At 34.5% G+C, this 22,761-nt stretch overlaps 3 protein-coding genes across 5 annotated transcripts; 1 reads left to right on the top strand and 2 right to left on the bottom strand.

Annotated features, from left to right (window-relative positions):
* Positions 1-309: 309 nt before the first annotated feature.
* Positions 310-11,209, bottom strand: LOC109606028 (fatty acid synthase). The gene is made up of 27 exons (XM_049968522.1): positions 11,085-11,209; positions 9,127-9,214; positions 8,852-9,025; positions 8,587-8,791; positions 8,331-8,534; positions 7,769-7,941; positions 7,466-7,716; positions 7,062-7,414; positions 6,818-7,009; positions 6,463-6,769; positions 6,230-6,413; positions 5,882-6,176; positions 5,231-5,821; positions 4,924-5,178; positions 4,707-4,873; positions 4,418-4,653; positions 4,075-4,369; positions 3,580-4,027; positions 3,367-3,523; positions 3,147-3,312; positions 2,614-3,094; positions 2,400-2,555; positions 1,939-2,344; positions 1,534-1,889; positions 1,186-1,486; positions 872-1,132; positions 310-815 (listed from the first exon to the last, which is right to left on the bottom strand). The coding sequence occupies exons 2-27, from the start codon at positions 9,200-9,202 to the stop codon at positions 417-419; spliced, it is 7,089 nt and encodes a 2,362-aa protein (XP_049824479.1). The 5' UTR covers positions 9,203-9,214; positions 11,085-11,209; the 3' UTR covers positions 310-416.
* A 620-nt stretch (positions 11,210-11,829) lies between these two features.
* On the bottom strand, positions 11,830-17,303 carry LOC109606029 (sex-lethal homolog). Of its 2 annotated transcripts, none has more exons than XM_020022605.2 (5): positions 16,612-17,303; positions 16,239-16,546; positions 15,984-16,181; positions 13,999-14,153; positions 11,830-12,776 (listed from the first exon to the last, which is right to left on the bottom strand). In XM_020022605.2, the coding sequence occupies exons 1-5, from the start codon at positions 16,639-16,641 to the stop codon at positions 12,367-12,369; spliced, it is 1,101 nt and encodes a 366-aa protein (XP_019878164.2). In that variant the 5' UTR covers positions 16,642-17,303; the 3' UTR covers positions 11,830-12,366. The 2 variants fall into 2 exon arrangements, with proteins under 2 accessions (XP_019878164.2, XP_019878166.2); XM_020022607.2 differs by having other exon boundaries at positions 11,830-12,599; positions 16,612-17,302.
* Positions 17,304-18,583: 1,280 nt separating this feature from the next.
* Positions 18,584-22,172, top strand: LOC109606023 (uncharacterized protein ZC262.2). 2 transcript variants are annotated; one of them, XM_020022597.2, is made up of 5 exons: positions 18,584-18,742; positions 18,986-19,075; positions 21,140-21,482; positions 21,539-21,772; positions 21,829-22,172. In XM_020022597.2, exons 1-5 carry the CDS (start codon positions 18,680-18,682, stop codon positions 22,017-22,019), a joined length of 921 nt encoding a protein of 306 aa, XP_019878156.1. In that variant the 5' UTR covers positions 18,584-18,679; the 3' UTR covers positions 22,020-22,172. The 2 variants fall into 2 exon arrangements, with proteins under 2 accessions (XP_019878156.1, XP_019878158.1); XM_020022599.2 differs by having other exon boundaries at positions 18,603-18,742; positions 18,954-19,075.
* Positions 22,173-22,761: the final 589 nt, after the last annotated feature.

Here is a 22,761-nt window from a genome sequence, read left to right as displayed (position 1 = left end):
ATATTTACCTTAATATACTAAGAACTGACACCAATAAAACTTAACACTTAACTACCCAAAATAAAACAATTAGAACCCAAAGCTTATAACAAGCCCACACCAAGATGTGAATAGAGACCTTGATTGTTGATAGACAGATTACAAAGTCAAAGTTAATTTAAAGAAATGTATTGTTGGCTTTTATTACTTTCGCTTTGTCATTTACATTAAATTGAATATGCATTTAGTCGATTAAAACCTTGTAAAAGAAATTAAATCGGTCTGAAGTCCTAATTTTGAAGCTGGTGCACTGATGGAATCAAAACTAAGTTAATTTAAATATTATTTTTATTTCTAACATTATATTACAACAATAAATACAATATGAGATCTTTAAAACCAACTAAGTTCTAAAAGGAGTATTTTCTGGAAAAAAATTATTTGTCGCCAGATTCGTTTGGTTCCTTTGTTTGTGCTGCTTCCTCCTCCACTTTTCCATGCACAATCTCGTTTATAGCCTTCGCCATGTCTTCGTTGTTCAAGATGGTCAAATGGTTGCCTTCAAAAATCCTCACATCAACTTCTTGGTTCAACATCTGGCTGAGCTTGTAATCATCCTTGATAATGTGCATGCTGTTCAATTTCGGCTTGAAGAGGCTTGTCTTAGATGAAATCTTCTCGTAGGACGGTTTATAATTTAGCAGTCCTTTAATCCTCTTATACAAAGCCACTGAAGAAACTAGTTGGTAATGAGGATCATGTGGGTTTTTGTCACCTCCATACTCTTGAGCCTTCTTGATCTTCGCCTCGAAGCCGTTGCATCTAAAGATTTCCTCCTGCAATGAATGTCAAAAGTAAGACTATTTTAGATTAGTTATTGAAAATGGTTCACCTTTTGCTTCGCGATGACTTCAAAAGGCACATAAAGTGCGAACAAATGCAGTGCCAAACTGGTCTCGAAGTTATTGGCTGATGCAACATCCAACATGGTGGAAATTTCGACTTGCTGAGCTGGAGCACCATCTAAACTTATGAACTTACCTTCGTAACCTTCCTTCTCCAACATTCCGATGACTTCTAAAGCTACGATTGCACCAAACGAGAACCCTATGATTATAAACGGTTCTTCCTTGCTGATGTGCTTCTTGGTGTTCTAAATGAATCAATAGTGAGTACTTAAATTGGTCATGGTGTAACATTTAGTACCTCCAGAAGACTTGAGGCCATATCCACTACAGTATCGGCTTGATCCTCCACGCTGTATTGTAAAGAGACAATTTCGGCCTTCAAGTTTTTGGTTAAAGGAGTCAGAACGCTTCCAATGCCTTCCAGGCCAGGGAAAAACAGTATCTTCTTGCCATTGGCTTCTTCAATGTTGGACTCTAATGTTACGAAGGGTATTTTGCAGGTACCTTCGTCTCCCATTAACCTAACCAACATGTCCATGCCCATCAGTGCCTTTTCTTTGTTGGCGTTACTCTCTTGATTTTCCTGAATCTCTTTCAATCTAAAATAGAAAATTATATATTGAACACAATTAGTAGTTAGTAGTACTTGGCAAAGGTCATTCCTCTGATGTCCTGGGCAGTCAAGAACACGTCATATTCTCGTTCAAGGGTTTGTTTGATTTCCACGGCTGTCATACTATCCATGCCCAGCTCAGCCAGCGGTGAATGTAAACTTATGGACTTCAGGTCTCTTATACCTAAAATATTGGCCACTGCGTCGACGATGTTGTCAGCACTTCCAGCTCCACCACGTTTCTCTGCCACCACCATGCTTCCCACAACTGGAGACGATTGCCTCAAAAACACGTCCAAGACTTTTAGGCAATTGGATATTCGTTGCTGGAGGGTGCCTCCAATCTCCATCTCGAAGCTTTCTTCCTGCATTTCCGCCACCAATCCCACCTAAATGGGAAGATGTTTTATTGGTAATTAAATTAACTGATTAACTTACCTCTCCAATGGCACCCCATTGGATGGCCAAAGCTGGGTACCCTTCATTTTTACGTTTCTCACAAATCCTTTCCATGACAGAATTGGCCATACCGTAATTGGTTTGGCCGGAGTTGCCTCTGCCACAGGAGACCGAGGAAAAAATCACGAAGTCCCTTAAATTGGGACACATCCTCCTAGAAATCTCATCCAGGTTAATGGTAGCCACAGCTTTAGGTCCAAAGGATTCAGTGAACGTTTCTGGGTTCTGGTTCTCGAAGAGGGCATCCTTCAAAACCACGGCGAGGTTGAAGAGTCCTTCAACTGGCCCTAAACTATCAGCTTCTTTGAACAATTGGACGCAGCCCTCTTTGGTTTTTACGTCTGCTGTTGATATTTTGATGGTGGCACCGTAAGATTTCCATGTTCTTAAAAAAGGAAATTGCTGAACTGATTGATTGACTGATTACTTAATTAATTTACCTAATTCGTAGCGATTGGTAGCCAGTTTTTATGCCGGATCTGGACGTCAACACTAGTTTTCTGGCACCTCTGAGCACCAGCCAATCAGCCAGTTCCAAGCCAAATCCTCCAAGTCCTCCGATTATAATGAAGGAGTTGTTTGGGTTGCATGAGTATCTAATTTCCAGAAATAAACCATGACTATTTATAACTGTAATCAATGTGTTTGATTTACCTTGGAATTCCTTTAAACTTCTTTATTCCCGGATAAGTTTGGATCTCCTTTTCCGGTTCTCTAACTTTTATCAACACCTTCCCCATGTGCTTGCCACTGGTCATAAATCGGAAAGCCTTCTCAATTTCGTCGCTCTGGAACACGGTCCTGGACAAAGGTACCACGCTGCCTTCGTTGATGGCGTGCGTCAAGGTTGCTCTAATTGATCTCTTCATGGCTGGACTTTCATTGAACATGTGATCCAACATAACGCCATGGAACGACGCTTCCTTCTCCAGGAACTGCAGCTGAAGCGTGTTATTGGTGGCAAGATCGAACTTTCCGATCTCCAAGAACCTTCCACCCCTGGCCAAGCAACGTACTGACGCCTGAAGCTTCTCTTCAGCGAGAGAATTGAGCACTATGTCCACACCTCTGCCGTTCGTTTGGTTTTTGATCATGGTTTCGAAGGAGGTGTCTCTGGAGTTGCCAATGTGGTGATCTGTGATGATGGAACAGTATTAATCCCGTCTTGGAACCTGTGAGGCACGTACCTTTTAACTGTGGGAACCTTTTCTTCAAGAACTCCCTTTTCTCTTCGGTACCCACAGTGGTGTAAACTTGACAACCGAAATGAAGGGCGAAATGGATGGCAGCTTGGCCAACGCCACCACTTCCTGAGTGAATCAGTATTTTGTCACTGCGTTTCATGTGGCCTCTCTGTTAATATTTCAGTAAATTAATGGCTTAATAACCTTAAATTGCGGTACTTACTGTTACTAAAGCGTAGATTACAGTAGCGTAAACCACAGGTACAGTCGCAGCTTCTTCTAAGGTCCAATGGTCTGGCACCTCCCAAGTCAGGCTTGTGTCTGACATCACCATGGTGGCCAGTGCTCCTTTATTTATCATACCCATCACCCTTTTGCCACTGTTAATTAATAACATGTTAAAAAAAAAAACTTTAAATTTGTTGGTTGGTGGTACCTGTTGTCACGACCGGAGAATTCAAATCCTTGTACACACTCCTGTTCGGTCCTGTCCATGGTTATAACGTCAGCGCTTATTCTTCCAACCGCCGTCATCACGTCCCTGAAGTTCAAGGCGGAGTAGTAAATATGAACCACCGACTGCTCAGCGTTTGCAGAGTGGTCGTTCTTAAGTGGACCTTCAATCCATTTTAAGCTAGACAGATCACCTTTAGTGGTAACATTGACAAAGCAATGTTCAGACTCAACTTCAGCAGCTTCATCCAGAAGTAGATGACGATAGGTGCCCCAACTTCCGTCCTTGAAGACGTTGATTGCCATACTTTTAGACAATTGCTCACTGTACATTGGTTCGTGCATATTAAATTTTGGTAGGCCCTGATCCATGATGAAAAAGGTCTTTATATTGCCTCCTCCAGGTTCCCGTCTCAAACAATTTATCAAACCTAATCAAATTTTAATCAAGTTGAAAGTTGGCAAAATGTGTGCTCACCCAGTATTCCACTTGTAGGGTGATCCTGGGCAAAGGCTATGATGTGTTCGTCGTTCTTCACAGCCGGCTTTAGCTTTTCCAGCCAATTAAACTGCAGATTTGCATCTGATATTTCTATTGAGGTGTACTCTTTCACTTCGATTTTCTTCCTGAAGAGTATCAGTTTTTCGTTCTCCATTTGGTGAACGGTGAAGATGGTGAAGGATGGATCTACAGTGGATAAATCCATGTCTACAGCTTCACGACTTAAGACGAAAGTATTTTCCTTCAGAGCTGTAAAGACTTGGTCGTGGATCTACAATTAAAGAGTTACCTTCAGAATCAACAGGATGGGAAATCTTACGAAGTTTCTTTTAAATATGCAGCTGCCAACAATCAAGTGACAATCGCTTTCAGTCGTCAGCTTCCTATTTTCGACTGTAATATTATTTAGCTTCAATTCTGTGTCATTGGTCAACACGGTTAAGTTGGGTTGAATCAGTGGTAGGTCACCTAAGACTGCTTGGATGATTGGTGACAAAATTTCTACACCTTCAGTCGAAGCTTCGTCCAAAAATTCGACCACCTTAACTTTGATGCCTGAAATAAATGTTTGTAACAAGTGTGTTTCCAACCAAAACTTTTGAACATACTAAAAAGGTTTTCTAAAATGATCTGCATGTTGACTCTTACGGAGTGATGGATGTTCAACGAGCAAATATTTGGTACAAACTCATATTTCTCCAGCACTGGTGTTCCCAAAGGTCTTCTTAAGGCAATTGAAGCTGCGTTCAAGCCTTGTATCTCAATGGCATCCGTCCTGTTTAAGATTATTGTACTAAATGCAATAATGTTGATGAAAATTGTTACCTTATAATATCTATGTCCTTATACAAATATACAGGGACATCCACATGTTGGCCATCGTTCTTCCAAAGTTCCAGATGTTTTTTGGCATTTATTGTCAGCTTTTTTATGCCTGTTGGTACATACAGTAATCGAGTGTCAATTTGTAATATCTTCATTTGAAGCATATTATCCATGAACGTTATCCAATTGCCAGTCCACTTGATTGAACCTCTCGTAGCTTCAGCATTGCAATTCTCAACAGCCCTGAACTCACCCCTAAAGAAATTTATCTCGTTGCATCGAATTGATCCAATATTTATTGGCTTACCTGTAGTTATAACCACGTAGTCTAAGTTCTTTATAAATGTCCTTCTTCGTCATAGGTAGATAATCATCATTGTCAACACCAACTTGTAAGGGCAGATCTATTCTGTCAGCGTCGTTAATGGGCAGAGACTTAACTATGCCTTTAACAACAGTTTGGTCGCCCTCAATGACCTCAAAACTTCCAGAGGCACGTTGCACCATCACCGTCAGCTCAACAACATTGTCCCTCAGCAACGTGGAAGCACGAAGGAACCTGCAATTCTCAAACACTATCTTCATGTCAGAAATGATTACTCCGTTGATGTAAGCCAAAGTTTCCCAAACGAGTTGCAGATAACAAGTTGCAGGCACCAAGTTCCTTCCGTCAATGACATGACCCAAGATGAAGGACCAACCTTCAGCCCTACCGGAGATGAGGATGACCTTTTGGCCGTTTTTCACGCTCACTCGAGTGTCGTACTTGCAGACGAACCAATCCTGGCTCCAGTTCCACCTGATGCTGGGTGAAATCATGGGAGTACCTTTGGAAACTGGATACGGCACCTCTGGGTACAGTTTGTGGACTGTTGGGTTCAAGCCGATGATGTACAATCTTAAAAACACAACACAACAGGTGATTTAATGTTGTTGTAACTTGAAGTACTTGAAGTACCGTCCAATAAGCTCTAACAAATTACTGAAATTGAACTTCTCGTTGTTTCCAATGGGCACAATGCACTTCTCTAGTGCCTGGGATTCGGATCCCCAACATTTTGATATAAATCCGGTGCCCAAATCCAGAAAGGACTCTTCTATGATGATCTGTTCCAGACGGTTTGGAATGAAAATGGGGTTTATCATGTTGTTTATTAAAGTTTCAGCTGAGAATGTTTCTAGTCCGGTCATTAAAGGTGTCGACCACCTTTTTGGGGCTCCAATTATCTGGGTCAGCTCTTCGTGAAGGCTCTCTTAAAAATTACAAGACCTTGGTAATTTATCAATTGATGAGTTGGGTACCTACTGTTTTTCAAAAATGAGTTTTTACTGATAACCAGGATGTTGGAGCTGACTTCTTTGCATTTTACCGAAATAGCCTTCAGGTTGTTGACATAGTTATTCATGGTCTTTTCATTTCCTCCGATGATAGCTGATCTTTCGGAGATGACTGCGATTATGTCAACTTTTTCTGGCAGGTTTTGCTTTATCTACAAGAATATTTTGAGAAAAACTTCACTAAGTCCAAGACTAATCAACCTTTTCCAATGGCAGCTCAATTTGATAGTACACAACCTTCTCAGGAGGATTTGGAGTGTTTTTTCCGATGACATAAGCACTTAAAATAGTTTTTTCTAGAGTGAGAAGTCCATCATAGTAAGCAGCCAAAAGTTGTCCATAAGATACAGTTATATACCCTTTGGGTTTAAGTCCTAAGTCTTTCAAGATGTCGATTATGGCAATACCCACAGAAACACCCCCCAAAATGTTTTCTAGAGGCGTTAACTGAGTACCAGTCATAATTTTCAGTATGTTGACTTTAGAGGACTCCAAGACATGTTGTATTCTAAAATTTGACTCCCTGGTTGAATGAAATTTATTTATGTGTTGTTACCTTTGGAGTGTAGCTTTAAAGTTTGAGTACTCGAGTAAACCACCGGCTAAATTTTGCCAACTATTGTACAAACAACCAAAGGCAACGTGCAGGTTGGGCAACTTTCCAGAGAAGAAGTCAAAATCCTGCTTGATCACTCCATTTTTGCTTACAATCATGTATCCACGATACACGTGGCAAAGTATGTCTTTGCTGGAATCAAAGCTAACGTGAACAACAACAGGATTATAAGAGAAATATGTACCTGAAAAGCTGATGAAGTAGCCTGAAATACTCAGCATCAAAGTTACCAGTAGAAATATGCTTGAAGAAAGTCTTCACAGCTTTCTTCGTCCTACCACTAACGACAACAAGCCTGGGCAAATCATCCTTGGGCAAACCCTTATTCACCTTATGTTTCTTGTTCCACCTTAACAATATGTGACAGTTCCCACCCCCAAACCCAAAACTATTTATCCCCAAGAGCCCTTCACCTTTGAGAGGCGTGCATTCCGTAACCACCTTCAACTTCCCCTGCTCCAAAGCCTTGAGTCCCTCCCTGGGGGACTTGAAGTGAAGATTCGGGGGTACCATTTCGTTTTCCATTGCAATTATGCACTGGAATTGTCGTGGGTTACAACAGTTTACAACTATGTTAAAGTGTCATACTTTCGTCAATGAGCACATGCCCGAGGACGGTTCGCTATGCCCAATGCTGGACTTAACCGAACCAATCAGAAGAGGAACGGTACGGTTCTTGCACATGGCCTTGTCGATGGCGTCTATCTCCTGCGGATCACCCACTTTCGTCCCGGTGCCGTGAGCCTCCAAAAACGTCAGCGACAAAGGATCGACGTTGCACTCCTCGTAAAACTCCTCCAGCAAGGTTTGCTGCATCTCCCCGGAAGGGAAGGTGATACCTGAACCGTTTTAAAATCGTTTCTAAGCTTACTGAAGGTACCGCAAGGTTACCTTCGGGTTTGTAACCGTCGCAGTTGGTCTTGGCATGGACCACGGTGCCGTAAATCCTTCGTGCGTCTTTGGCTCTTTCCAAGACTATGGCGCATATTGCCTCGGATCTGGCGTAGCCGTCGCCGGCGGTGTCGAAGCATTTGCAGGCTCCGTCCTGGCTTAAGACTCCCAATCTAATTTGGAAAGCATAAATGAAGGCATGGAAAGTTTGGAACGATTCCATCGAAAATACAAATGCGCATAGGAATTTCCATAATATTTCATTGACACATGTTTTTTTCGATTTGTATGTTCGGTAAACAGGATATTGATTGTTAAAGTAAAACTTGTTTGGAAATGCTAAATAGTACAGCTACATTATGGTACTTTTTAATGTGCGTTTGCATTTCATACATGCATAAAATGAATACTTAAAATGAATATTAACTATCATAATTTGCTTTTTTGTAAATTGAAAGGCGACCAATTTGAGGTACTGACTTAAGTACTATTTCTAAGCCTTCCTAAGGAAGTTATCAATTAATGGCGACATCTAAAGGATGAAGTGGAGAGACCTCTTTACCTAGCAAATTGCAAGGAAACAAACGGATGAAGACACAGATTGGCACCAGCCACGATGGCCTTGTCGCAGACTCCAGTCCTGAGATCCCTGTAGGCATGTTCCATGGCATACAAAGAGCTACTGCAGGCAGTATCAGTGATGTAAGACGGGCCACTCAGCTTCAAATAGTAGCTAACCCTGTGGGCCACCATGGATCTTTCCAACCTGAAGACAATCAACCTAGTATATTGTCTTAAAGACCTACACCAACACGTACCCAGTAATGGCCGTTCCATTCTGGCCGATTCGGTCGAAGAACCAAACCTTCTCCGACTCAGAGAAGCAAACCCCAACGTAGACACCAGTTTTGGTGCCTTTGAGCTCGTCAGGGTGGATGCCGGCATCGAAGATCGCCTCCACAGCTCTTTCGAGGGTCATACGAAGGAGAGGATCGGAGGTGTCGCTCTGGCTGTTGGAAAGACCTTGGAAACATCAAAAATGTTACTGAAGAAGTAAATAAGGGTGGTTGAAGGAGGTGGTACCGAAGAAGGAGGCGTCGAACTTGTGCAGGTTGTAAACCATGCCGGTACGTTTGGGTATTTCAGGATGGACGTGCTCCCAACGTCTGCTTTCCGAAGACACCATGTCCACTTTGTTGAAGAGGTTGTCTCGGAAATGGTTGACGTTGTGGGAGTCTGGATAATGGCCAGCCAACCCTGAAGATTTTTTATCTTAACTCTTTAAGTTCTGTTCTAGTTTATGGTCATTAAAAATGTTCAATTCAAGACCTTCCTTTTAATTTTTTTATTTATTTTACCTGATATTACGATTTCTTCGCCGGGCAATGGATGTGCCAGTGGAGAAGTTTTACTTTCAGCTTTTGTTTCTGGCATATTTGCGATGATCTAAAAATAATATTGGCACATTTACGCAAACAACAAGGTCAATGTCAGGTTTGTTTTTCAATGGAATTGAACTGAATGTGCATATTATTATCGTTGGACAATTCACAAATGTGATATGTGACATAATGTAGAAGAATTATTGTTCATATTTTTAAATTTCGATTAAATATAATTATTTTTTAATTTATTTTTGTGTTCTTACTCAAAAATCCACTGTAATTAAATTAAATTGATAAGGGGGTATTTGTTTAAAATGGTTATTTATAGAAAATTTTAAAAATAACTTATTAAATTACTATAAATAACAATATTTATTACGTTCTTTGTAAAACTTTATTTTGTCGTCATTTGTCCAATATTTAATTATAAATAAGTTAATTTGTTCACACGTTAATTTTCAAGTAAATAAAATTATCTATTTTTGTATTATTTTAGTTTTCAAAATTTATTCAAGCTGAAATTTTTAATTTATAATAACTGACTAAAATTAATGAATAAAAGATTTAATTAAAATTATTTATATTTAAATATTTTTTATTACATTTTCTAAATAATTTTTAATAATTTGCCCAATCTTTAATTATAAATAATTTAATTTGATATTTATTATTATAAAATCCACTTTATTTAAACTGAAAATATTAAATAAGTAAAATTAATTAATAATTAATTAAATTAAAATTAAAGCCAATGATAAAATTCATATTTAAATAATATTTTATTTAATTTGTCCAATAACCATTTAAAATAATTTATTTTGTTCAAATTTTTAAATAAGTAAATAAAATTATTAAAATTTTATATGTAGTTTATTTTAATTCCCAAAAATTACAATTAAATAAAATTATTATAAATTTATTTTTGTATTATTTTAATTTCCTAAATTCAATTTATTTCAACTAAAATAATTAAGTGAATAAGATTATTTATATAACACTATTTTTTTATTAAATTTGTCCAATATTAAATTACAATTGATTTAATTTGTTCAAAGCTTTAAATTACAATTAAATAAAATTATTATAAATTTATTTTTGTATTATTTTAATTTCCTAAATTCAGTTTATTTCAATTAAAATAATAAAGTGAATAAAATTACTTATATAACACTAATTTTATATTAAATTTGTCCAATATTAAATTATAATTGATTTAATTTGTTCAAAGCTTTAAATTACAAGCAAATAAAATTATTATAAATTTGTTTGTGTATTATTTTATTTTCCAAAATTTAACTTATTTCAATTATAATAATTAAGTGAATACTATTATTTAATACTAATCCTTGGTTAAATTTGTCTAATATTCAATAAATGATTTAAATTGCTCAAAGCTTTAAATTACAAATAAAAATATTATAAAATTATTTTTGTATTATTTCAATTTCCAAAATTTAATTAATTTCATTTTAAATAATTAATTGAAGCCAGTGTATATAATTTTTTATTTAATTTGCCTAATATTCAATTATTAATGATTTAATTTGTTCAGAGCTTTAAATTATAAGTAATTTAAAAGTTTATAAATTTATTTATTGATTATTCAATTTCCACAATCAATTTTTTCAATTAAAATAATCATATACATTAGATTATTTAATAATACTAATTTTTTATTAAATTTGCCCCATATTCAATTATAAACGATATAATTTGTTCAAAGTTTTTAATTACAAGTAAACAAAATTATCCTAAATTAATTTTTGTATTACTTCAATTTACAAATTTCAATTTATTTAAAAAAAAAATCATTTATCCAATGATTAATTAATGATTAATTTTAAAATTGTTATAAAAGATTATTTATATAAAAATTTATTTTTCAAATTTTCTGAATGGTTTCTAATGAAATAATAGAAAATAATACTTACACAAAATCTAACTTACAAACGATAATCTAACACCACCTAAATTATTATACACAATAATCCCTCTATTTCCCTTAAACCTTAAAGTAAATGAATAAAAAACAGTCCAAAACCAAAGAATAACCTAAAAGAAGTATTAATGATTGTTATTTGTCAAATATTAGAAACTACATTAAAGCAAATGCAAATTGTTTACTGGTTTTATTTGCACATAGAAAATTTTATGCAGAATTATTCAACAAATTTTCTAATCATGTTAACAATTTCAATGAAAATTAGTTCCTGATATGCATACAACAATTGTTCTAAAATTGCGGACTCACTTATTTTAGCATTAACTGTTATCAACAAATTTATTTATAGAAATAGTAATTTATTTTTTTAATATATTAATTTAGTAATTCCACTTATCTAAATTTTTAATTAGGAGATTTATGATTTTTTTAAACTTTTTATTTCATATTAAAATTTTATTGTATTTTTTTAAATTATTAAATTTTTTGATTTTTAATATTAAATATTTTGTTTATCTTTTTTTATTGAACCTTGTTTATTTATTAGTTTTTTTGGGAATGGGGAAAATAAAAAACTTATATATTTATAACAAATCTTGTATTTCGACATATTGACATACATAAAAAAATAAAACTATACAATATATTAACAATTTCTTTGAAAAAAATTAACATACAATTTTATATATATATATAATTATATAATATGTATGATTCACTATTATTTTTCCATCATGTTAATTCTTTTCTTACAATACTTTATAATTAAACAATAAATATAATTCTGTAATAAGTAAAAATAAATAGATATTTATCTTACAATATACTAAAAATATTGTATAATATGATTATATATGTGTATATATATAAACAGAATTGTTTAAAACAAACAAAAACAGTCTTTCGCAAATTCAATCAATAAAAACATAAAATCATTCAAGTCCGACGCACGGAACGATCCGAATGGGCGACCATCGCAAAAACGACAACAAAACATCATAATAACGCGGACCCGTCAACCAATTCAACGCAACAACGGGAACTGATGTACAAACAAAATGATAAAAAATTATTTAAAAACAACGCTCCTACGCCAATATGAATCGAAATACGTTAAAAACACATCCGTCCGTTGGCAACATCATCGCCGTCCGGGCCTGCCCGCGCGACATCGAAAAACAAACAAAAACATCAGCCGTCAAGATCATAAAACACCTGGTCGCCCGTCCGCAACGCCGCCGCCGCGCCGCACCCAATCGGGACGTCTCGCCTCAGTAGTAGAACGGATTGGGGAAGAAGCTGTCGCCCGCCCCGATGTTGTTCCTCATGCCGCCCGGGCTCCCTATGCCGCCGCCTCCACCGCCTCCGCCCGCTCCGCCGCCGAACCTGCCGCCGACGCCGCCGTAACGTCCGCCGCCCGCGCTGCGCATGCCCAGCTCGCGGAAGGGCGGGGCCCCGCCGGCGCCTGCGCCCGCTCCACCGGCGCCGCGCATCGGTGCGAAACCTGACGACGAGCCATGATTCGACGGTGGTACAACGTGTTGTGGGTGTTGTTGTTGTTGTTGGTGGTGGTGGTGGTGGTGGTGTGCGTCGCCACCACGAAATTTTCGACTGAGGGCGGCGAACTCGAGCGCCCGCTCGTGTTCGTATGTCAAACACTCGTGTACATAGTCTAGATATGCTAGAACAACACAGAAAGCGGGGGCTGGTTTTATGTTCCCAATTTTGTTGTGGCACCATCCAATTATTTACCCACACGAACCAACAAAATAAATATCGATGTCCGTCGACAAAACACTTATTTTCTAAAGAATGAAGACTAGATTTTTACCAATTATAAAGTTTCAGTACATGTTAATTTAATTAACATCAACAACGTTTTAAAATAAAAACATAAATTACACAATTACATTAATTTATAAACATTTTTTCTCATTTATTATAACACTAAAGTTGTCTTAATAATTTTTCTACTTACAATCAAATTATTTTGAAAAATTGTCAGTATCTGTAAAGAAAAAAACATTCATTGTCAAATAAGTTGGGCGAGAAAAAATGTTTCTGTCCCATACACGTATAACAACATATGAATTAACATTTATTAACAACAATTTTGTATCACCCTGATCTAATAATAATAATAATAATAATAGTAATTACAATAAATTATACCGTGGTGCATTCATGGTGGGCGTATACAGTTGGGCTTTAAGAGTGGGGAGGCCCCGACTACATCCGGAGACACCCGAACCGTATACTTCGGCCATGAAGCTGCGGTATGTGCCTTCATTCTCTTTAAATAACGTTCAAAATCCAAAAAAAAAAAAAAAAAATTAAAAAACCCACAAACTAAAACTTGAATAATCCATGAAAAACAAAAAAAAAACATAAAACAACCAGTACATAAGTTGACATACGAAACATTAATCAATAAATAAATAAACAAAAATTTCGTGGTGTAAAACAAAAAAAATTAATATATAATTGTGGCGGTAACCAAACTGGAGACAAATTAACGTCGTGTTAAAATTTACGATCCCGACAAAGTCTAAGGCATTGAATGCAAATCGACATGTTTAAACGTATGCAAAATGAATACCAAAAATCCAGTTCAAAGAGTCAAAACGATAATTATGCGCATACAGATCACAGGGAAGTGTTTACTTCCTCCAGTTTGATTCCCGACAATATAAAACACAAGTCGAATATGTCAAAAAACAAACAACAACACGCAATCCAACAGTATACATAACCATCGAAAACGCCTTGCATAATCGTAATAATAATAATAGTAGCAGTAATAATGATAATAATAAATAAGATTCTCGGTGTGGTGTGTATGTTGGGGGTTTTTAAAATCAATTCGTCGGCCGTTTCCCGTCACGAGAAGGTCTTTAGCTTACCCCTGTACATGATCGGGTTCCACATGTCCATGTACTGCGCCTTTTGGCGGCCGTGGTCCTCGGCCACCCGCACGCTGAGCGGCAGCATGGCGTTGTCGAGCTGTTTGCCGTCGAGGTGCGAGATCGCCGCCTGCGCCTCCTCGCCTTTAGAGAATCTACGAGAGAGAGAAAATAATTTATGAAATAGACTGTATATTAGTTTTTTATTAAATATTTTGTATGAAAGTTTTTTTTGATAATTAATGTTTGCTGAAATAATATAAATAAAAACGTATTGTATAAAACAATCCCAAAATTCCAATTACACATTAAAATATTTAAAAATTTCAATTCTTTCAATATTATTAAACGAAATACATTAAAAATGTTGAGTTTATTTATCATATTTTAATAGAAACTTCTAAAAAAAGTCTTTGTTTATATAGTGTTTTGAATAAGTTAATTTTTTTTATTTATTTATCTAATTAAAATAAGTTTAAAACTATTTTTAATTTGAATTTTTCTGCTTATGAAAATTATTTTAAATTATTTTCTGAATGTTAAATAAGTTTAAATATTCATTTTTTAATAAATAGGGTTATAAAGTTTTATTTTTCTTAAATAAGCTTAATTTTTAATTTGAATTTTTCTATTTATAAGAATTATTTTAAATTATTTTCTGAATGTTAAATAAGTTAAAATATTCATTTATTTATTCATTTTTTTAATAAAAAAAGTTATAAAGTTTTATTTTTCCTAAACAAGTTTAAAAATATTTTGAATTTGAACTTTTCTACTTATAAAAATTATTTTAAATTTTAATCTGAATGTTAAATAAGTTAAAATATTCATTTATTTATTAATTTTTTTAATAAAAAAGGGTTATGAAGTTTTAGTTTTCCTAAACAAGTTTTAAAATATTTTTAATTTGAATTTTTCTACTAGTTAAAATTATTTTAAATTATATTCTGAATGTTAAATAAGTTAAAATATTAATTCATTTATCCATTTTTTAATAAAAAGGGTTATAAAGTTTTATTTTTCCCAAACAAGTTTAAAAATACTTTTAATTTGAATTTTTTTACTTATAAAAATTATTTTAAATTATATTCTGAATGTTAAATAAGTTAAAATGTTCATTTATTTATTCATTTTTTAATAAAAAGTATTATAAATTGGAAATTACAGTAATTTAAAAACTATTATTTAAATCTAAGAAAGTTTAAAATTTTCATTAAATTATCATTTAATAATTCACAATAAAAACTGCAAATAATAATAATATAATCTATTGATTTTGATATTATTTTATATTTAAAATAATATCAAAATTGAAAAGAAATAAATATTAGAATGTTTTTAAAACTATTCAGTACTATTAAATTCGACTTCATTCATTTATTCTTTTTTAGTAGAAAAGGTTATAAATTCTCAGAACTCATAAATATATCTAAAAATATTCTAATATGCAAAATATTCAAGAATTTATTTTAATCAATGTAAAAAGATAAGAATAATGTTAAAACGATTGTAGTATTGTACATAATTTTTATCAACAGTGATTCATGTTTAACAAGTGCAGATGAGACTTAATAATTCTTGATAAAGTATATATGATTAAATTATAGCATTGTTTTATTAAAAAATAAGAATAAAACGTGACTCAAATGATATAATATTATGATACCTATGAATAAATCTTCATAAAATATAAATGTGAATAGAAAAGTATATAATTTATAAATAAATTCTTTGAATAATACTATTTTTCAGTTTTTAACAACAATGAACAATGTTTCATAACTGTAAATAATAATCAAATTATGAGCAATTGTACCATAGTATTGTTTTTATTCTACAAAAAAGACAAAAACAAACATTTATCAGCCTTCCTGCTTATTTAAAAAATTCAAAACACTATCAAAAAATAATAATCAACTCAGTAAGATAAGAACTAAATTTGCTTAAAATTTTAGAAAGCAGTAATAATAGGTAAGGTTTCCCACCTGACAAATGCAACACCCCTGGGAAGCCCGGTGACTTTATCTTTAAGAACAGTCCTTTGGACAATCTCCCCAAACTCCCTGAACAACTTGTCCACATCCTGTTCGGTGACATCCTTGGGCAGGTTCGTGATGTACAGATTGGAGTCTTTCATGTCAGTGCCTGGGGGCCTTGAGTAGGACACTTTCAGCCTCTTGTTCCTACAAATTGTACCGGTTGCATAGTTTGTTATGTCACAAGCAGGGTCCGGGTTTTACCTGAAAGTCATCCCATTTATCAGCTGTATCGCTTTGGCAGCATCCTCCGCATTGTAGTATTTAACAAATCCGAAACCGTAGCTGTAGCCGGTTTTGAAGTCACGCATTATCTTAATGTTCTCCACCCGTCCGATGGGGGTGAATATCTGGGCCAGGTCCTCCTCCATCGCATACTGCGGTATGTAGTTGACAATCAGCTTGGTCTTGTCGAATGTTGAACCGCTATCGCCCGAGCCGTTGTTCGTGTCCGTTTTACTATTGTTGTCCGTCATTTTATCGTCCTTGTTCTTCCTCTGTGGATTAGCAAACTGCAAGCAAGGGCAAGTTGTTCGTCAGTTCTGTTGTTGTGGCCAAATTTTGGGGGTTTACTTACGTTGAACTGCCCCAACTGTGTGTTGAACATTATCTGTAAACGTCAACGCTAAAACATATATAACCGACGATCAGCCAAATCACTTCTAAAATATTATAAACAATATCTGGCATTCAATGTGGGCAAAGCGTCCGATTGAATTTCCGTCCGTTCCACGACCGACGAGACTGTTTCTGGTTATGTGCGTTACACTTTTTGACGTCGCTCGTCAGTCAAAAAGTTTTGATGTAACTAAATGTTTGTCGTAAACAAAACGCGCACCGGAAACAAATTCGCCCGAACCGAAAACAAAAACAACTCTAGATCGCGAATTTCGGGTGCCGCCACGGCGTGCGCATGCGTCGCCGTTTTTGCCGTACGCCGCGATTTTTTTCGCCCTTTTTCCTGAATCCCACGTTCAGGTCGGTCGGCGTCGCTTCGCTGAAAAAACGGGGCGTTTTTGTCGGACGGCGTGCGTGCCTCCGACACCGTGCACCGGTCGACTGGTCGACGTTTTAACCTCAATCTTGTTGGACCGTTTTTCGATTCGGGTTGTTTCTTCCGGCTGGATTTCTGACGGTTGTAAGAGGGCGGCGGACGTTTCGGCACTGTCGCTGCCGCGGTGGACGGGCGAATATTTTGGCGACGATCGGATTGTAACGCGTAAAACTATTTTAATTGGAAACTTGTGATGTAAAACTTTAATGGTATTTACATTTTTACTTGCACGATGCGCCGGTAGATGGCGACACTAGCGCGCATTATTTGAAATTTTGCGTGTTAATGTTAATTAATTTTAATTTTGTGAATTTTATATTAATATCAAGAAGAAGGACTAAACAAATCAATGTAAAATTGATGAAATTATATTAATCTTAAATTGTGCATCTTTACCGCATTTATTTAGTCTGTGTTTTTATTAACATTTTACTTACATTTATATTTATTATAATTTATACACATTTTAATAAAAAGAGATAAAAATATCTAATTACAGTTAGGAAAGATGAATAATTATTGAAAGCCTCTTAACAAAATTCTATAACACTAATTAATTTCTAATGAAACATTTATTTATTTATTTATTTATTTTCAATTATTAACAAAAAGAGATAAAAATTATCTAATATTCAGATTAAATAATCTAGTGTATGTACATGCTGATAGAAATTATTTTAAATTATATTCTGAATATTTTATAAGTTAATTTTCATTTATTTATTCATTTTTTTAATTAAAAAGTTTATTAAGTTTTAGTTTTCCTAAACAATTAAAAAAAAATTTAATTTTAAATTTCACCTTATAAAAATTATTTTAATTTAAGTTCGAATGTTAAATAAGTTAAAATATTCATTTATTTATTACTTTTTTTAATAAAAAGGGTTATAAAGTTGTATTTTTCTTAAACAAGTTTATTTCAATAATTATTCACGTTTCATAACTGTGATTAACACTGGACACTGTTTACTGTCATTATAATAAAATATTATAAGAAATAAAATTTATTTATACTCAAATAAGCTTTATTTATTAGAATAATTTAAAAGTTATTAATAAAATCTATGAATTTTTAATCTCTTTCATTAAAAATTAATAAAAATGCACAAAATTATCATTAATTTATTCACCTTTTAATAAAATAAGAAAGTACCTAATCTTCTTAAACAATTTTCTTAAAAAATTATTTTAAATTATATTATGTTGTTTAATCAATTAGAGGATTTTATTAACTTTTTTAAATAATTATTTATGTTTCATAATTGAAATTAATACTGGACGCAGTTTGCCGCATTTATATTTGAATTGGATTACAATTTTTTGGTGAGCCACCTATCAACCAAGTGCCCAACCTTCTACAGATTTACCTTATAACAACAATAGTTCAAGAAATAATCCAGTTAGCCGGTGCGCCATCTATCAATCACGTGCTTAATATTTACAGATTACAAAATTGACAACAGTCCGTCCTTCTTTAATATCTCCCTCTTCGTCTGCCTCTGCCATTTCGCCATATTTGTTGGTTGTGTTATATTTTTGGCGTCCCCGTCTGCGAAAATAACAAAAAAACCTTAATTGAAACGCAGATAAAATGGACTCCCTCGCGAATTACGGCAGCGATGACGACTACTCGTCGGACGAAAAGAGCAACAACGTAAGTTCACACAAAATTACGCAGTTTTCGACATCCGTTTACCTCTCTCTGTGTGTATTGATCTATCATAATCTTCGCACACGTTTTGCCATCGATTTTAATTGCACATTCATGAAATAAACGATAGCACAACGTCTGCCAAATTGACCATGCATACTAAAGGTCGAAATTCTCAGCAAAAATTTTTAATATTATTGTTTGCCAATGTTAGTACGAATCACCATCCGCAAAAATTCTTGACAGGATACGAGAGCGACGGAGAAGAACGGCAAAAGGTCCGCGCAGAAGGACGTCGACACCAACTACGACGACGTCGGAATGGATCTGAGTGAGGTAATAAGTTTGTACAAACAACCGATCCTCTCTTGTCAAATTTCTGTTCCTTAAAACTTTAATTTCTGGCTTTCGAACTGTTTTTATTTTTGTTGTTTACGTTTTTATGTGGTCTCCGTGAAGTGCTCTGCGCCTTGTGCAGTCGGAGCATTTCATTCGCATGTTTACGGTTTTAAAATCTTAGCACCCGAATAACTATGCTTGATTAACAAATAGTTATGTCCACGATAAGATTTTAAAATGAACATCATGAAACATGAACTACTTCCGCAAATTTAGTTGTTGAATCACTGTTGTCGATGTTCAATGTTTTTTTGTTTGATTAAACTTTTAACAAACCACCTCTTGTGAGTATCTATGATTAATATACACTTTGTTGATATATTAAAAGACAAAAATTCGTCGAGCTGAAACCTTCGTCCCCCACATTTGAGAATATTGATCGTCAAAAAGCGTTTAGGACAGTTGGTGAGTATTAATTAGGTTTATTTTTGGGCCCGTTTTTTGGTTTATTGTAATAACTGAACGATTTTTATTGCAAAAATATATATTATTAAAGTTACAATTAATAGAAATTTATATGAAGCCATCCAGGTAATTGTATGACTTTATTTATGCGTAAGTCGAATTGGAATACCTTTTTTGGTGGCTTCAAGGGTTTTGTAATTATATTTTTTAAGTAAATATATGCGTCATAGTATGAGAATGTTGTAAATTGTATTTTACTTAATATAATAAGTTGTAACACTAAGTAAAAAATTATAAACGAGTGTTACAACTCTGGAAATTGATTAAAATACAGTTTATTTGTTAAAAATTCAATTTTATATGTTTTTAATTGAAATTTTTAACAAAATAAACATGAAATATTAATTAAAAACTACTTACTACTTTACTTCTAATGTCAATAATACTTCTGAGAGACAAGAATTTTGTAAAATTTACTATTTATTAAGCTATTTTTGAAAAATAAGATATCCAGTCTAGTTGAATTTTTTATTTAAGTAACTAGTCAAGAAAATATGGTGACAAATAATGATTTTAATGATTATTATTGGCATTGTCTAAAGAGTTTTGGTATGAAAATGTGGCACTTCTATTTTAATTTTGTTTTAGACAGTCCAATCGGTTGTATTTTAGAGTATAGAGTAATTTTACGAGTGCTGAAACACTGAAAATTGATTCAAATTCAGTTTATTTGTTAAGAATTCAAATTCACATGTTTCTAATTGAAATTTTTAACAAAATACGCTCAAAATATTTATTAAAAACTTAATAATTTATTGCTAATGGCCATAATGCTTCTGAGAGACAAGAATTTTTTAAAATTTTGTGTCTGATAAGCTAATTAATAAACAATTTTGAATAAATAAGACATCCTGCATAGTTGGATTTCTTACTTAAGTAACAAGTTAATAAAATATAGTGATAAACAATGATTTTAATGATTATTATTGGGATTATTTCAAGAGTTTTGGTATGAAAATGTGGCACTTCTAATTTAATTTTAATTTTAGACAATCCAATCAGTCATATTTTAGAGTATAGAGTAATTTTACGAGTGCAAAAATATTGAAAATTGATTCAACTTCAATTTATTTGTTAAAAATTAAAGTTCACATGTTTTTAATTGAAATTTTTAACACAATAAACTTAAAATATTCATTAAAAACTTAATAATTTACTGCTATTAGCAAGATTTTTATAAACTATTCTTTAATGATTACTTATATCCTGCATAATAATGATTTAAAATCCGTATTGAGGTTTGAAATAAGTTATAAATATAACTAATAATCTTTATTGATAAATTCTGCATTATTTAATATCTTATCTCTCATTGTATTTAGACTACTTCCACAATTTATCAACATTTATTAATCATATTATGAATTCCATCACACAGCAATTGTTCAATTTAATACAGAAACTCTTGAACCACCACCGAAAAAATTAAATCAACGTAATCCCCCTCCCCATATCCCAACCACACAACCGCAAAACCAGCAAAAAAGACTAAATCGGTCAGTCGCAAAGGGGTAAGTCTAAACCTTTCTTCCCCAGGACTCCGACTCCGACAAGGCAAACCGACGCAGTCCGCACACGAGACAGCGTCCAGATCGCAGCTCACGTTCCAGCCCGAAACGCGATGAAGGCAGGAGCGGACGTCGCGGCGGCGACGACGACAGACGGCGGCACCGCGACCGCGAATACGGCAGAGATCGCGACCGAGACCGCGACGATGACAGACGCTACAACAATAGGGACAGGCGCAGGAGCAGGAGCAGGGACCGGAAGAGCAGGTCGTCGCCCAGGAGGTCCAGGTCCAGGTCCAGGGAGAGGAGCCGCGGCTCCTATTCGAAGCGTTACGACCGTGGGCCGAGGACTGACCGCGTTGAGAGAAACGGTTAGACTCAAATTACTTTGGTTGAAAGCTTGTCGTTTACCTAGGATTAATTGTAGAACGTGGAAACGGCAACGAAGCCAAAGATGACGGACCCAAGGACAGGTTCTTCATGCCGGGCATCACGGGTAGGTTCAGGGACCAAATAGAGCGCAGGAAACTGCTGTGGCAGAAGAAGAGCGAGCCGGACCAGGCGCCGGAACCTAAGCCAGGTCCCCAACCGCTCGGCGGGCCCGGTGGTTCGAGGGCCACCAAACTGTGGGAGACCACCACCTTCGCCCAAGACACAGACGGTCAGTACTCAACCCACCTCTATCAAAATTTGTTGTTAAATTATTGTTGGTTACAGGCAAAGTTGCCAGCAAATTCAAACGACTGATGGGCATCCGCAACAGCGGCGAAGGCTCGGGTGCGTCGACCGACGTGCTCAAGAAGCAGGAGGAGATGTTTTCGAGTATGGAGGCTCAGTACGAAGTGGCCAGGACGGCGACGCACACGATGCGGGGCGTCGGTTTGGGTTTCGGCAGTTTCCAGAAGTAACAGACCGAATTCTGATTTAATTTATTTGTTTTCTCCGCGACATTGTTGTGATTATCTTTTTGTACAGATAATTGGCGGATAATTTAATTTAAGACTACATTGTTTGTTTGTGTACATATATGGTTTAAAAAATAAACTTTTTTTTAGTAAATATTAATTCAATTTTATTGTATAAGTTATAATTTTGCATAAAAACGACATTTTTAATGTCATATACTTGTTTAATTTGGGATGGCTCTGAATATGTTTCAACTAAATGAATACATTATCTTAAAATTTAAAATAAACTATAACTTTTAGAGTACAGAGTAATTTTACGAGTGCTGAAGCACTGAAGATTGATTCAAATTCAGTTTACTTTTTAAAAATTCAATTTGTTTGGTGATAAATAATGATTATTACTATTTTAATTGAGACCAATCAGTCGTATTTTAGAGTATAGAGTAATTTTACGAGTGCTCAAACACCAAGAATTGATTCAAATTCTGTTTATTTGTTAAAAATTCAAATTCACATGTTTTTAATTGAAATTTTTAACAAAATATGCTCAAAATATTCATTAAAAACTTAATAATTTATTGCTAATGACAATAATGCTTCTGAGAGACAAGAATTTTTTAAAATTTTGTGTCTGATAAGCTGATTAATAAACAATTTTGAATAAATAAGACATCCTGCATAGTTGAATTTCTTATTTAAGTAATAAGTTAATAAAATATGGTGACAAATAATGATTATAAAG

The sequence above is a fragment of the Aethina tumida genome, chromosome 6 (assembly GCF_024364675.1).
Source record: "Aethina tumida isolate Nest 87 chromosome 6, icAetTumi1.1, whole genome shotgun sequence".
Lineage (NCBI taxonomy): Eukaryota > Metazoa > Arthropoda > Insecta > Coleoptera > Nitidulidae > Aethina > Aethina tumida.
The sequence above is the reverse complement of the archived record's forward strand: the minus strand, read 5'-3'. Positions and strand labels throughout refer to the sequence as shown.

Excerpts from the sequence above, each read along its gene's own strand:
- LOC109606028 (XM_049968522.1), bottom strand. The coding sequence starts at position 9,202 with ATGCCAGAAACAAAAGCTGAAAGTAAAACTTCTCCACTGGCACATCCA. Across the intron at positions 5,822-5,881 it reads TTGTTAGAGCTTATTGGACG|ATTGTACATCATCGGCTTGA; the intron begins GTACTTCAAGTA and ends TGTGTTTTTAAG. Across the intron at positions 3,313-3,366 it reads TAATCTACGCTTTAGTAACA|AGAGGCCACATGAAACGCAG; the intron begins GTAAGTACCGCA and ends AAATATTAACAG.
- LOC109606029 (XM_020022605.2), bottom strand. The coding sequence starts at position 16,641 with ATGTTCAACACACAGTTGGGGCAGTTCAAC. Across the intron at positions 14,154-15,983 it reads AGGGGTGTTGCATTTGTCAG|ATTCTCTAAAGGCGAGGAGG; the intron begins GTGGGAAACCTT and ends TCTCTCTCGTAG. Across the intron at positions 12,777-13,998 it reads GAACCCGATCATGTACAGGG|CATATCTAGACTATGTACAC; the intron begins GTAAGCTAAAGA and ends GTGTTGTTCTAG.
- LOC109606023 (XM_020022597.2), top strand. The coding sequence starts at position 18,680 with ATGGACTCCCTCGCGAATTACGGCAGCGATGACGACTACTCGTCGGAC. Across the intron at positions 21,483-21,538 it reads TGACCGCGTTGAGAGAAACG|AACGTGGAAACGGCAACGAA; the intron begins GTTAGACTCAAA and ends GATTAATTGTAG. Across the intron at positions 21,773-21,828 it reads CTTCGCCCAAGACACAGACG|GCAAAGTTGCCAGCAAATTC; the intron begins GTCAGTACTCAA and ends TGTTGGTTACAG.